This window comes from Myotis daubentonii, chromosome 10 (assembly GCF_963259705.1).
Source record: "Myotis daubentonii chromosome 10, mMyoDau2.1, whole genome shotgun sequence".
NCBI lineage: Eukaryota > Metazoa > Chordata > Mammalia > Chiroptera > Vespertilionidae > Myotis > Myotis daubentonii.
In genome coordinates, this window is record NC_081849.1 from 16,257,596 (window position 1) to 16,273,529 (window position 15,934).

General features: G+C 39.3%; 1 protein-coding gene across 3 annotated transcripts in view; it reads right to left on the reverse strand.

Moving 5' to 3' along the window:
- Positions 1-5,705: 5,705 nt before the first annotated feature.
- Positions 5,706-15,934, reverse strand: part of TSPAN12 (tetraspanin 12) — a 79,723-nt gene continuing 69,494 nt past the window's right edge. For all 3 annotated transcript variants that reach the window (XM_059711651.1, XM_059711649.1, XM_059711650.1), the window contains one exon: positions 5,706-6,115. In XM_059711651.1, coding sequence (XP_059567634.1) covers positions 5,810-6,115 — 306 coding nt within the window. In that variant the 3' untranslated portion in view covers positions 5,706-5,809. The remainder of the gene's footprint in view (positions 6,116-15,934) is intronic.

Here is a 15,934-nt window from a genome sequence, read left to right on the forward strand (position 1 = left end):
ATCCTGTGCGTTAAGCATCTGTCTCCTGGTGGTCAGTGCACATCATAGCAACCGGTTGACTGGTCATTCAGTTGTTCGCTCACTTAGGCTTTTATATATATAGATGAGTACTTAGCCTACAATAACCCAGTGTCCTCTATCCTAGTCAAGAACAGATAACCTCCTTTAGTGCAGTTTCTCCTTATTGGAATTACTTTGGACAGTGACTTTTTTTGTCCTCACTTGAGGATATATTTATTGATTTTAGAGAGAAAAGAAGGAAGAGAAGAGACAGAGACAGAGAAACATCAATGTAAGAGAGAAACATCAAGTGGTTGCCTCCTTTCTATATCCCGACCAGTGATTGAATCTGCAACCTAGGCATGTACCTGAGTGGGAATCAAACCTGCAACCTTTGGTGTATGAGAAGATGTTCCAACCAACTGAGCCACCCAGCCAAGGTTGAACAATGGCTTTTGATTCATTAAACTGACTCATAATTCATGCATCTATTAAGTTATGCACATAGTAAATAAATATGCAACTGATACATAAGAAACATTACCTAGTCTTATGCAAAATGTTGAGTGGGATTAAAAAAAAACAATATAATACTAGTTCTCAAGAGAGACCAGACATAAAAACAAAGAGAAAATAAAAATAATATTATAAAATAAAAAAGTCAAGGATAACATGATATAATATTATAAAATAGAAAATATAAGAACCAAACTAGCAATAAATAAATGCTGAACTCAGAGTAGGAAGGAATGCTGTGGGTGGGGTAGTCAGGGAAAGCTTCATGTAGGAAGTGACTGCTGAGCTGAGACCTGAAGGCTGAGTGCAAGATGAACCACCATGTGAGCAAAATCAAGGAGGCGCAGGATATGCAGTGTGTTAGAGGCAATAAGTAGACTATGGTTGGCCCATCTGGCAGGGAAGTATTGAAATTTGGGTTTTGAAAAATGAATTTAAGTAGATTTTATTATGCAGGTATTGAGAAATATGGCAGAGATTGCTAGTTGACACAAATATGCCTTTCCCCCTTTTGTTGTGGGCACAGAACTGACTGGTTAACTGGATACATGGTGTCAGAACAAAGAGTATACCCCTCCCATAGCTGTGCCATGCGAAGGAAGTGATGTGTGCTTCTGGGGACATCCCTAAAGGGGGGCACGCGCCTCCTCCCCTCTCACTTTCCCTTCCCCAGCCTGCTGCCTGGAAAAAGCAAGTAGAGTGTGTCATTTGGAATGAGGTGAACAAGGAAAACTGATACTTAAAATAGACGATATATATATGTCCTCCATAAAGTTGATTAAAGAAATTAATTTCACTGTGTGTGTATATATGCAAGATAGATCATTGGGAGGAGACAAGGGGGAAAGAGCAATGTATGGCTTCAAAGTTTTAGATAATTAGGACTTGTTCTGGGAAAATAGGAAGGATGAAATTAGATCAAAGAGCTGTCTTGGGGGAAGAAGTAACAGACTTTGGAGACAAATCAAACCTAGAGACATTGGTTCCGGTGTAGAAGGAGCTGGCTTTTCTACGAAGGATCAGCTGAGCCTCCCCACAGGCTGACGAAGATGCCACGTCACAAAGTGGGGAGGAACTGACGCAGAGCACTCCACCTGTTGAATATATTTCCTCAGTCTCGCTAAGTCCCTTTTGTTCATGTGTAAGATGGGGTTAGTGATGCCTACAGGTTGCACAACAGTTGTAAAGAGCAGAAAAAATATGTGTAAAACACCTAGTGCCCTATGGCCAGTGCCTAGTAGGCTTACATAAATGCCTGCAATAAAGAAGGTTCACAAGAACGTATTAGAATAGAAAATAGATGCACTCTCAAGATGATATCAAAACTTTCCCATCCATGTCTCTACAGGGTGCTTGGATATGAGGAAATAAGAACTAAATCACAATATGATAACAGGAAGGGGAGCTGGGTGAAGCCAACAGCAGTTGGCGGTGTTGTTTTAAAGGGAGGTGGCTCCCGCCCTGGCTGGCGTTGCCAAGTGGTTGCCAAAGGGTCTCAGGTTCAATTCCAGGCCAAGGATTGCAGGTTCTCCCAGACCATCGACCTTTCTCACTCTCCTTCCCTCTCCTTCCCTCCCTTACACTCTTTCTAAAAAATCAATAGAGAAAAAATATATCCTTGGGTGAGGATTAACAGAAAAAGGGAGGTGGCTCCTTTTGCCACAGAAGTTTCAGTGGTGCAGTCTTTTTTTTTTTTTTACCTCCGTTGACTCATCCGCAGGAGTGGGAGTTCAGACAATAGGAAGTTCTTGCAGCATCCTGCTTAAGATTCTCCTCACAGAAGATTTGGTTCGCGGCCCATTTTCTGTCAGGCTTCCTGAGTTCAGAAGGCAATGCACAAAAATTCACAGGCTCCACACTGAGCTCTCTGGAGCTCCAGACTGGAAGGTTACAGCTGCCTGCAGACATCTCCATCTGCATGGCCTGCAGGCATGTCCAACTCAGTGTGTCCAAACCACATTAATCACCCTCCCACACCGCCGTTCCCACTCATCTTTTGTCTAGGGTAATGCCATTGCCAATTTACCAGGTATGAAATCTAGAAATGTCCGTTCTTTTATTTCTCATGCGACATTCTCCAAGATTCACCTGCTGCCTAATGGTGGAGATTCACTCGGTGTCACCTGCTTCGTGCACTGTTTCTGACTCCCATTATGCTGGCGAGGGTCCTTCTCTCTCTCCAGGCCACAGCAACAGCAATCTAGCCAGCCCAGCTCTGGAGTCTCTACAACCTCAGAGAACTAACTAAAGAATGGCCCACCCTGGGAGTTGTACCATGTCCACCTGTCTCCGTGCCTCCACATTCTCACTTGAACTGGCTCCCAGTTCAATTTCTGAAACACAAATCGCTTCTCTTTCTGAAAATACTTGTGACTCGCCATTGAACTTATAGAATGAAGTCTAAGCACCTAAATTTCACCCATTTCCTTTCCCATGATAATCTCTTCAAGCATTCTATACTCTCACCACAGTAAACAACAGGTCCTGCCCCACAAATAACATGTGCTTTTTTAACTTCAGGGTAGTGGCCCATGATGTGTCCTCTGTGAGCCAGCTAAGCTCCCCTCCTCCTTCCTGACTCCGCCTGAAGGCCATTTCCTCCATTAACTGCCTTAATTCTCCTCTCCTCCGTCTCATCTTGCTAAGAATGGCCCCACTGACTGCATGTTCTTGTACATATTGATTTTATAATTCACAGAGCTAGACGATACACAGCATCTCTTATTGTAATCTCTGAATCTCCAGGGCACTTTGAATTGACTCTTAAACTGAGTAAAAATAATCTTCTTACATGTTACTTAAAAAAAATGGTGATTTGCACAAAAGAAAGCTTTTAAAAATTCCCACAGAACCAGTTAACAATGTTGTTTACAATGGACCCAAACAGTGAACTCCCTGAGCCCTGCCATCTTAAATACACTTTTTTTGTTGTTCTTAATCCTCAGTGGAGGCTATTTTTCCATTAATTTTTAGAGAGAGTAGAAGGGAGAGGGAGAGAAAGAGAGAAACATCGATGTGAGAGAGACAACATTGATTGGTTACCCCCTGCACATAACGCAACCAGGGCCAGGGAACCTGCAACCAAGGTACATGCCCTTGACCAGAATCAAACCTGGGACCCTTCAGTCCACAGGCTGATCCTCTATCCACTGAGCCAAACCAGCTAGGGCTTAAATATACTTTTTAAAGTCCCTTCCAGTGTTATTCCAGGTGCACTGCTACCATAGAGGCCTTTGTAGACCTCTGCTATATGTTTCATTTGTTCCCATTAAGCAAGTGCATAAGAATATAAGATGATTGTCTAAATTTATGTTGACTATTCTAAAGAGTATTCAATCAAGCAATATATCAAAATATCTGAAGTCTAAAGATGTAAAAATTGACTTTTATCTACAAATTTAAATGTGTTTTGTTTGTTTGTTTTTACCAAGGTCAATAAAACATATGCTTGTTCTTTCTGTAATGTCAAAAGAGAAGCAGCCAAATTTGACTGCTATCCAAATAATTCAATTAACACTCAAAGCTGCTTCAGTTACTTGGGTATTTTAGGTAAAATTATGAGGATTTGGAGTGCTAAGGAAATTATAAAAAGGGCTGCTTTTGAATCTGATTAAGCAAGTTATTTACTATTTTCATTTAAATCTATGAAAGAGATGAAATCTAGCTGTTGATTTAAAATATTGTTTTTCTTAGGCTACTTTTCTCTTAAAATTACTTTAAAAACTTGGATATGAAAATATTGAGGATATAAATGAATATAAATGGGTACTTTTATACATTATATCAAACAGTTGCATCATCATTTAGCTCAAAATCAAATTTGAAAAGTAAATGGGCATCTTTTATCTTTTCTCAGTGAAGATACATATTCTTATAGATTAGTTTGAGTTTGAAAATCATTATTACTGTATTCAATCATTTCTTCTCACATTTTTCTCCCTTTGCTAATCTTCTTGAGTGGTAAAAGTGCTTACAATGTGTACAAATTAGACAGACAAATTATTACTCTCTAGAAAATATTTATTGACAAGTTTTAATTTTCTTTCCATTTTCTGAGAAATAAACATAATAGATAAAATACAGTAAAATGCACTTTTCCCATTTTAAATAAATATATTTATTCTTGTAAAAAAATTTAATAATCTGTGTATTTCACCATACTATCTTAATCAGTGAAATAAAGCAAAGAAATTCTCTGGTTAAGTTGCCACTTATCTTAATGATTCTCACAGCATTTCCCTGGAGAAAGGGAACACTATTCTCTGAAGAATTATATTCAGACTTGGATACTGTCACTTCGTGTTTGGAGAAGGCAAAGATAAGCTTCTTTAACAAGTGTTTAGTGTCAAAAAGAGTCTTAGTTTGGGAGAAAGATAGCATCCAGGTCTTTGCTAAATGAACTAAGTTGTGTGTGCATTTTCTTATTAATACTCCTTAGGGACCAGACTGCATTCTGAATTACAATGACTCCTTTTGTATCACACTCGCAATTTTTCAAAATTAGTGGTTCAGTATTTAAATTAACAGTTATGTAATGTAATGTACTGTAAAAACCAAGACAGAATTTTAAAACTCTATTCACAGGGAAGGTTAAGAATAATGATGTTATACAGGACAAATGTATCCTTTTCACAATTGTTATTAACATTATAAGAACTGAAATCTAGTCAATTATACAGACTTAACACAGGTTCTCATATACACATAGATCCCTGATCAGCTTAAGACAATGTGTGAGTTTGCTCTTGGATGTCGTTAAGAATATTTTAGTAACTAGCAAAAATCACATTTAGGTAGTCACCAATCTTCAGACTTTTCTTATGTCTAATCTATTTTACCCACAAAAAAATATATATATCACCAAAGAATAAAAATAATTAGTATTGTTTAACTTCCTATGTTAGCAATTAACTGGCACTTTATATACTAGCGAGCTTACAGAAGTAAATCGAACTTTACTGTAGCTCCAATCCCTCCATAGTAGGCATGCAGAAACGTTGGTCAGTCTGTACCAAAGCGTAAACCTCAAAGCATAACTATGTTTAGTAAAAATCTGACACGAGCTATAACGTGGATATTAGATCTGTCCTTGGCATTGTAAAGGGCAGCAGCTATTGTCCAGGTGGCAACATAACATATGGAGCTTTTCCCTCTTCATTTTAAAGAGTTCAAAATCACCTGCTTAGGCATTGCTTTATGGCATTTTTATTTCTACGCATTTCTGAAACAGCTCTGTGCTCAAAAATTCACAAGTGAGATAAAATAACTGGGTGGTTTCCTCCTTGGACATCCTCTATAATTCCTCCATTTCGAAGTGTGTATCGAAGCTGTTTGCCATGGGGGTGTGTTCGAAGATCCTCGTCAGGCTTGGTTTCAGCAGCTCCACTGAGTGACACGACAGGTGCTGAGTCGTGTCATTCTTCAGGGACATTATTTGGTCTGTCCCAGGCTCCCTCCTATCATAATAGAGTGCCCAGAGCAAAGTGATGGTGAGAATCATGGCCAGGATTTGTGTCACTCCAATGGAGATCCCCAGAAACCGTAGCACCTGCAGTTGTTTGGTTCCTCTCAAAAAGGAGTACATTTTCTTCCCACAACCCTGTAAAAGAAATAACACAGTCAAAATTACTCCGGATGGGATACAGAGGGCCAAAATGGTGAAAACAAACAATCGGTATCAGTTAATGGGGCGAAACAACTAGATCCTAAAGTTTAAACCAGTGACTCTCAACCAGGGACACCTGTGAGAAAGCCAGAGGGGAGACAGAGATGGGGACTCTTTGAAAAGCCTGCCCAGTGATTCTTCTGTCTTCCTCACAACCTGAAATTGAGAGCTGCTGCTAAAACACACATCTAGAGAGCAAGGGTTGGCGAACTTTCTTTTTTTTTTCTTTTTGGTAAAGGGCCAGATAGTAAACCTTTTATGGTTTGTAGGCCATGTGGTTTCTGTTCCAACTACTCATCTCGGCCACTGTAACACCAAAGCAGCCACAGACAATATGAAAATGAATGGATGAGCCGTGGTCCAGATTTGGGGCACAGGCCACAGAGTGCCAACTCCTGACACAGACTGACTCAAATTTTTCAAAACTGAAGTTTCATCATCATTATTATTTGTATACACTGTTTGATTATGGTTCATTTGGTCAGAAGCTTTTTCCCAGGGATCAGGACTACTTCCCCAGTCTGCTGCTGAAGCATGCTGGTGGGCAGAAACCAATCTATTCCCTTCAACATGCACACACACACCTCAGTCCACTGCCTGCAGCAGAAGTATACGTGGAGGACTTCCTGACATGGCACAAAGTTCTAGTTCTACCCGGTAAGAATTTGACATCTGACTTAAAAAAATAAGCAAGATTTTTGTTTTTGTTTAAATTCAAAAGGCTAACAAGTACCTATGGTAGTCAAGGAAGATAATTCAGAAAGAAGAGATGAGAAGGAATAAAAAGAGGGAAAAAATCCATAAGCAAGGAAAATGGGGGATGAGGGGCAAACAAAAGGAGGTAGAATGTGACTAACAATTGTCCTAAGTCACCTCGCAGGTGACCGAAGCAGAGGCTACCTGCCATGTCTCTAATGAATCCACAGCAAAGAAGTGAAAATTCACTCTTCCAAAGGGAAGCTAATTCTAAATTAAAATTAAAATATGGAAAAGAATTTTATAACAATTAACAAATTTCAAAAACGTTGAAGATTCTGAGGTTTTACTCTACTTGGAAGCTAACAAATTTGCCTGTCGAGGTTTCATGAATGCTGGCAGAAGAACGAGAAAAAGAACTTTATCACTCACAGCAATAGCAATGGCCAGAGTATGTTCCAGTTCCTCGAGTCCCCAGAACAACATGAAGATAGTGAGATGACCCCTGCACATACAGTGGGTTGCACTATGGGACAGGAACCCCAATCTTTTGGGAACCCTAATCTTTTATAATGGGCAGGAAGAATACTTGTTCTTTGCATTGGAGAGAAACATCATCATCATTATATTGAACAGTAAATAAACGTGCCCTTTTCTTCAGAGGGACACACTTTCTTCGTCATCAAGGCTCTTTGCTATGCACAACCAAACAAAATATAAGCAGCCAGTGACTCTGCTCTCACGAGACAAGCAAGAGATACACGGAAAATTATCTCCCAACCAAACCTTGACTTTTCAAGATTTTACTCTACGTTTAGGGCAAAAGTGAGTCAGTGCTTACCCTATTAAGGCAGCTACTTGAATAAAAAGAAATTGGTAATTATTTAAATAACTGCCTCCTTGTTTTTTTCTCTAGATTACACAAAGAAATCAACTAAAGCAAGGAAGGCAAGAGTCAGTTGTTAAATTTCTGCATTATATTGGAGGGGGGAATGAATGATGCATCATTATTAGATTTCCAAAGACAATGATCAGTAATTGTACCCCAATAAGTCATAATTCTCAATAAATAAAAAATCATGTATAACTAGTCATAGACACATTTCAATAACTACCTTTTTCTGGTACATAATGTAATGCAAATTAACAGCAAAGGATTATCCAAGTTTTATCAATTTAACCAAAATTAAATTAAAATATTTATAATTTAATATTACTTAACATCAGTATAATATCACTTATCTGGCCATCTTACCTATTTGATAATACAAATATGCATACACACACAGACACTCTGGAAAACTAAAATAGATCTCACAAATACAATTCACCAATGTTCAAATATTTTCCAAAAGAGTTCCACTCAGCTTGTCTATCAGAACCCATTCACATTATGTTTATGTGGCATTCCAACAAGCATCCCTTTGTGACACAGGATAGAATGTTTAAGATCATGGACTGCAGAGCCTGAATTCTGAATTTCAAATCCCTGCTCTGCTACTTATAAATTATGTGACTTTGGCAAGTTACTTAATCTATTCGTGTTCCAGTTTTCTCATCTGAAAACATACATAGTAATAGAGCCTACTGTTTGAGACTTGGGGAGAATTAAATGAATAAATATATTTAAACACTTAGAATGGGGTTTGGTACATGGTAAAAGTGCAGTAGGTAGAAAAGATAATACTTATTTTTAAAAATCTGTCAATAAAATAAGCAGAAATTGAGAATAAACTATAGTCTATTGTGTTTCATATTTTGAGCATTAAGGAACATCTGTTTCAACTTTATTTTAAACAATCATATTTATAAAAAAGGTACAGTAAATTATATAATCTAGAATGGTTTGAAAATGTGATATATTAGTTAACACTGAATTTTCTAGAGTGAGAGGGGACCTTGGAAGTCAATGAGTTCAACTTTTTAACTTTAAAAATATGGCTAAAAAAGCACTTCTAGAATGACTCAGCAAAATAGGCAGAGGAAAGAAACTCCGAATAATCTTTCCTCTATAAAACAATAAAAAGCACTAGTAAAAATTGTCAAAATAGCCCTGGCAGGTGTGGCTCAGTTCATTAGAGCATTATCCCATACACCAAAGGGTGGCAGGTTCGAATCCCCACTCGGGGCATATTCAGGAGGCAACAAATCTCTCTCTCTCTCTCTCTCTCTCTCTCTCTCTCTCTCTCTCTCTCTTCCTCTTTCAAAATTAATTTTTTAAAAAATCAGAATAAATGCTTTTATAACTCTGGAAATTCATCGAAGGCTTGCAACAATCTGAGAAGCATTTATGTAAGAAACTCACCTGATTCCAGTAAGAACAGTAAGCTTTGTGGCATCTTAATTTACCCTATTCCCATCCCGACCCTCCCCAGCTCTGCTGTAGATTTGTGGTCAGTTGGTTGGGCATCCTTCCGTGCACTGTAAGGGTGCCCATTTGATTCCGGGTCGGGGCACATGCCCGGGTTGTGGGCTTGAATGCTGGTGGGGGATGTGCAGGAGGCAGCTGGTTAATGTTTCACTCTCACATCGATGTTTCTCCCTCTCTCACCCTCTCCTGACCTCTCTCTCTAAAAATCCATTAAAGGTGTTTCTTAAACACACACAAATTAAAAACCAGTGGCCTAGAAACCACCAGAGATAACAAAATAGGCGTGGAGCTACTTCAAAACCCCATTACCAGAGAATCGCCATTGTTTGTTCTATCTGGTGGTTCCCTGGAAGGCCTTACTTGCAAGGCTGTCCTTATTTGCACCTGATATTCAAATCAACCAGGGTCCCTTTACCCCCATGTTTGTCAAAAGCAATCAGAGGCAACTGTTGAACTCTGAGGCTGCATGAAGTGGTGCACACAATGGGTGAGTCAAAAAGTTTAAAAGGAAAATCTGGAGCAAAAAGAAGCCCATAGGGGCCTTAGCAAAACCCCGACACATTGGTGGGGATCTAGGAAGTTACACACATGAGTAGGGCTGTGCTCATACCTAGGACTGTGCACATGCTAAGGAAGACCTAGGAAGGCACTAAGATCTCACCTCTGGCTAACCTGAGGCTTTGTGTACCCTTAGCAAAGGCTGGGAGACTCACTGGTTCTAGGCATCTAAGGAAATCTCTGTTCATTCATTAACTGACCACGAAGCTAACAGAGCAGAGACTGTAGGGGCCACACATGACAAAGAATACAGAACTTACAAAATTAATTCAGGAAAGTCATTAATGAACAAATAGCAACAACAATAAACCACAAACTTTCAGGAGGAGGTAGCAAACCTGATTTACAGAGTTGCCACATTATATTATTTAAAATGTCCAGTTTTCTACAAGAAAAACAAATAAAAAATCACAAGAGGTGCAAAGAAACAAGAAAATATGTCTCATACACAGACAAAGATACATCAAAGAAAATGCTTCGATGTTGAACAGACCATCCAACCTCAGATGGAAGGCAGGGGAGGGGGGTGGGTAAGACGTCAACTAAAGGACTTGTATGCATGCATATAAGCAGAACCCATGGACACAGACAGTAGCGGGGAGGGGTGAGAGCATGTGTTGGGATGTGTGGTTGGCCGGGGAGAGGTCAATGAAGGAAAAAGGAGACATATGTAATACTTTAAACAATAAAGAATTTTAAAAAAGGAAAATGCTTCTAATGAAAGGAACTCGGGGCCTCACTAGACAGCTCTGTCCACACTTTGTAAAATAGTAGTTTTTTAAATATATATATATATATGTGTGTGTGTGTATTATTGATTTTAGAGAGGAAGGGAGAGGCAGAGAAACATCAATGATGAGAGAGAATCATTCCCATAACTCAGCCATGTGCCCTGACTGGGAATTGAACCAGTGACCTCCCGGTTCATAGATCAACACTCAAGCTCTAAGCCACACCAGCTGAGCGAAAAACAGTAGTCCTTCACAAGCATTTCCTTGTTGGAACCTGTCTCTCGATAAGATGCAGCTCTGCTCTCAGACAATGCCTTTTCCAGAAGGTAGAGAGCTATGCCTGATGAGCTGTCACATTCCCTCTAACCATCCTCTTCTCTAGACTACGTATTCCTGCTGCCTCCAACTTTTCCAAATATATACACTTCATCATCCTGATGATCTCTTTCTGGGTTGCCTGGTTTTATCAATGTTTCTTTGGAAAGAACACTGATTTTTAACTTTAAAAAACTAGAAAATGCAATACAATATTAAAACAACTAAGGTCTTATCAATGGGTCTGGATTCCACACAAAAAGCTTTTCAGGTGCCCAGGCGAGTGGCATGGCACTGAATCACACGGCACATGGGCAGGACCTGGTCTCTTCCTGATAACCGGGACCTGAATACTGTGTCCATGCTGAGGTGGGCCAGGGTTGTCTATTCAAAGCAAAGATCCTAGATCACTTCGTCAACTTCTATAAAAATGTGTCAGTCTTATCACTTCCTCAGTTTACACAATACATAGATAACCCCTCAAAACAAGATGAAATTTAAGTACTTATGCTTGTCGTCAGAATTCATTAATTAAAATTTATGCTTCTCCATCAGAAAAAAAGTTATCTACAGATTATTTAAAAAATGAAATCAACTGACATCTCTCTATATTTTTAAATTACATCCAAGTGTCAAGCCAGACTATCAAAATCTGCTACACTGGAATATATTAGCCTATGCCTTGTATATTATTCTCCATCAATGTGTATTTAAAAACACCATAAGAAACTGCGCAATAAAATTAGTGAAAAATAATATTGAAGATATTTTCCTAGATAATTCAGAGTAGAATTTAAATTTTTTTAAATCTCACTTGAAAAAATACTTTCGAGTTTTGTTGCCTTTGAAAATGTAAAATATTCTATTCTAGCATTAAATCATGCAAATGATGATGTCTCCTTTGCATCTGAGCTTTCAGAAAGCTGAGGGGCAAGTATGCCCCATCTGTCCTCATAGTAAGCATGTCTAATTATTCTGTTCTTAACCCTGAAATTCCAATGTTATTTATATTTTATTATTAATTCATTGCATCATTCTTGTTGTGTACTGCATTAAACCCTTTGTTCAATAAAAAGATACACGTTGTAAATCTATATGTATATAAGCCTAAGTGACTATTCGACCAGCAGCTATGATGCACACTGACCACCAGGGAACAGACACTCAATGCACAGGCATGGAAACATGGAACAGACTGATGAATCTCAGAGGGAAGGGGGGAGGGGAGAGGGCAGGAAGAGATTAACCAAAGATCTTATATGCATACTAGAGGCCCGGTGCACAGATTCTTGCACTGGTGGGGTACCTCGGCCTAGCCTGTGCCCTCTGGGGGGGATATTGGACTGCTGGTTTCAGCCCAATCCCTGCAGGCCAGACCGAGGGACCCCACCAGTGCACGAATCCATGTACCAGGCCTCTAGTGTATAATAAAAAACTAGTACAGTGGGGCCTTGATTTACAAGTGTCCCAACTAACGAGTTTTTTGAGATACCAGCTGTCTCTCGGCCAATTTTTTGCATTGAGTTGATAGAGTAATTTGAGTTAATGAGCTCCTTAACGAGCTCAGTCTCGGAACGAATTAAATTCGTAAGTCAAGGCCCCACTGTATATAAATAAAAGCACAAATCTCTCTATACTGACACAATTTAATATTTAATGACTTAGAAGGCATTGTAGAAACTTGCAGTGTATTGCTCATTATTAGTGGTTCATTACACAATTACTTAATGTTAAATGTTAACTTTCCAATATCCCTCTTCTTGATAAGACAGTATTTTCCCAAATTTCTTTGCATAAATAACTGTCCTCCTCAGCCACTCTCTAAATTCTTAATAGAAACAACTGTGAGTTTATGGTCCTTTCTGCATCATCCCCATTGAAATAATTCAATCTGAACACAATTGTGAACTTTTTTAAGCCAATCAAATAATCATGCATAACATTTACACTTCTCCATGCAAATTCTGACACTTTCATTGAAAAGCAAGACACTAAGTCTAGAGAAGAAACAAATATAGATGTCATTCCATATAATCTATTGTACTATTCATAGATATTTAGTTACAATAAATTAACATTTCTGTTAAGTGATTCAAAAAGAGAAAATAGAAATGTTAGAGTTCAAAACTGCATTCTATTTCATAAAAGTTGTTTTAATCAGAATAGGAAAGAAATGAATTTTACTTATTTTCTTTTCTCAAAATAAAATGCTCTGAGTTGATTTACCTTGAATATGTTTTCTTCCCAAATAAAGTTATGCTAGCCTTACATTAATAACCTCAGACATCAAAGCTATGAATAAGACATATTGGCTAACCTACTTTACTTGCTACAATATTAAAATTCTGATCAACTATTAACTGTAAATAATAACATTACCTTTTTATCAGAGAAAAATTATTAATCCCTACATTTCCTGGAATCTATTTGAAGGAATGTCAGATGCCTCATTTCACTTGAGGAAATGATACACTTGAAATTATTCTCTAATCTATCTCCAAAATGAGTTTCTAAAATTAGAAAAGCACCAATGGCTTTCCCAGGCCATGGCAAAGAGTTAGACAGATCTCCTGGGCTTATGAAATAAAGTATAAATAAAATCCAGGTGCCATACCTACCAGTACGATATTTTCATAATGGATTTTTGATAATAAACACAACTTTCAAGTTTGAAAGGACTATGTTAATCATCAGGCACAAATATATAATCTCTGCTCTAGTGCTTCTAAAATTAAAAAATGAATGATAGCAGTTCATGAGCTTTAAACAGGTTGGGTCACAAGTTCTCCACCGATAACCGTAAGCTTTGCAGGGAAATAAATGAATCCTTTAAAGAAAAGTTCAACAGCAAGTAATAAAATTCATTACAGGACTTTCTGTTCCCTTAAGAAGAAAGTTAACCAAACCCATGCACAGAAAATGCATTAGAGAAAGTCTTATCCTATATAATAAAAAGCTAATATGCAAATCATCCAAATGGCAGAACGGTCGCTATGATGTTCACTGACCACCAGGGGGCAGACGCTCAAAGCAGGAGTTGCCCCTTGGTGGTCAGTGCACTCCCACAGGCGGAGCGTCGCTTAGCCAGAAGCCAGGCTCACACCTGGCGAACACAGTGGTGGTGATGGGACCCTCTCCCACCTCTGCAGCAGCGTTAAGGACCCCTCGGGGGATGTCCGCCTGCCAGCTTAGGCCCTCTCCCCGAATGTTGTGCATCGGGCCTCTAGTTTCTTAATAATGGCAGACCCTCATGTCTTGTTTAATCCTCAATATATCTCCATTAGATAGGCAGAACCATCGAATTGAAAAGACTACATTTGCCAAACATTTTTCATTTTTACGGAAAACAAGCAAACAAACAAACAAAAAATGTGGTCATAGACTAGACTCGGGAAGCCCAGCAGGTGCTTCAAGGACAAAAGTTGGGGGATGGCAACACTAACAGCAGGGGAGGAGTCACCAACTGTAGGAAAGAAGAAATGGGAAGCCAGATCAAGCAGAAGAGCCTTCCCAAGCTGCTCATTCACATTGTCTTTCACTGGACCTTTCGTCCACCTAAATGTTTAACTATAAGAAGTGGGAAGGTGTTGCAACAAGCAAAGTGGGAGACACATGAAGTCCCCAAAACCTGGATCTAAAATTCTAGCTTCAGCCAGCCCAAATATACATAACCAGAAAACACATCCTTTCTGGGTTTCGCAGGCACAACCAGGGGCAATTTGGCTAGTGTAAACTCCAATCAGAGGCAGCTAATTTTTCTATTGACTTCACTAAGTTGTTAATAAATTACTGTTTATTGTCATTAGCTACTACTATGCTTTGAAGATTTGTATTTATTATGTGCCACGTGGTTTGCTAAGGGTTTCTCATTAAGTAGCTTGATTTACTCTTTGCAAGACTCTAAGGAGGTAGGTACTATTATTATCTCACTTAATAGATACGAGTGAGCTTTAGAAGTGGGGGAAAAAAATCTATAAAAGCTCAGCTTGCTCCTTACCAGTATTTCACATCTCAAAATTTTGGAATCAATTAGATCTGAGCTAAATCACTGACTAGCTCTATGACTAGCTAGGTCACTTACCCTCTTTGGGCCTCATTTTTCTCATCTGTAAAATGGAGATAACAATACTGCAACCTTCAAAGAATTGTGTTAAGGCTTAAAGGAGATAATGCATGTAAAAACTTGCTCATAGATCTATTAAATATGTATCGTATTTGAAAAAATGCAATGTGTACTTTCTGATTTACTTTAACTCTCAGCTATTACTATAAACACATGTTACACACAGGCACTGTTCCAAGGGTTTTTAATACGTTAATTCGCATAACTTTCCAACCCACCCTATGAGATAAGTACTCTGGCATCCTCTTTTTTTCAGGTTGGATCTCACCAAAAAAGGTGAGAAAAATGAAGCACAGGAAGATTAACAACTTGCCCAAGGTCCCATAGCTAGTAAGAAGCAGATCAACGATTTAACCCAAAGAGTCTGGGAGACTAGTCTTAACTGCTGAACAACACTCATTCCTAAAAACCTCTTCTCCTTTGGCTCCCAGGACACTGCTTCCCATTTCTTCTTTCCTGCAGTTGGTGACTCCTCCTCTGCTGTTAAGTGCTGCCATCCCCCAACTTCTGGCCTTGTCTGCACACATCACCTCACCTCTCCCCGTGGCCTTCTCTACTCCCATGCATTCAATCGCCTCTATGCACTGAAAATACCCGTAACCTGTTAGGGCCCCAACTCACCCCAGTCTGTTCTCCACCTCTTTATGGTGGTTCATGTAGTCCACTGGTGGGCAAACTGCGGCTCGCGAGCCACATGCGGCTCTTTGGCCCCTTGAGTGTGGCTCTTCCACAAAATACTGACTTCTGCGCATGGACCACGAAGTTTCAATCGCACTGCATGTGCGCGCCCACACGTGGTATTTTGTGGAAGAGCCACACTCAAGGGGCCAAAGAGCCGCATGTGGCTCGCGAGCCGCAGTTTGCCAACCACTGGTAGTCTATGGAACACCGACTACTAGCCGAGACCACATTCCCCAGCCTTCGTTGCAGTGAGGCACAGCCATGTGAGCCCTCCCCAG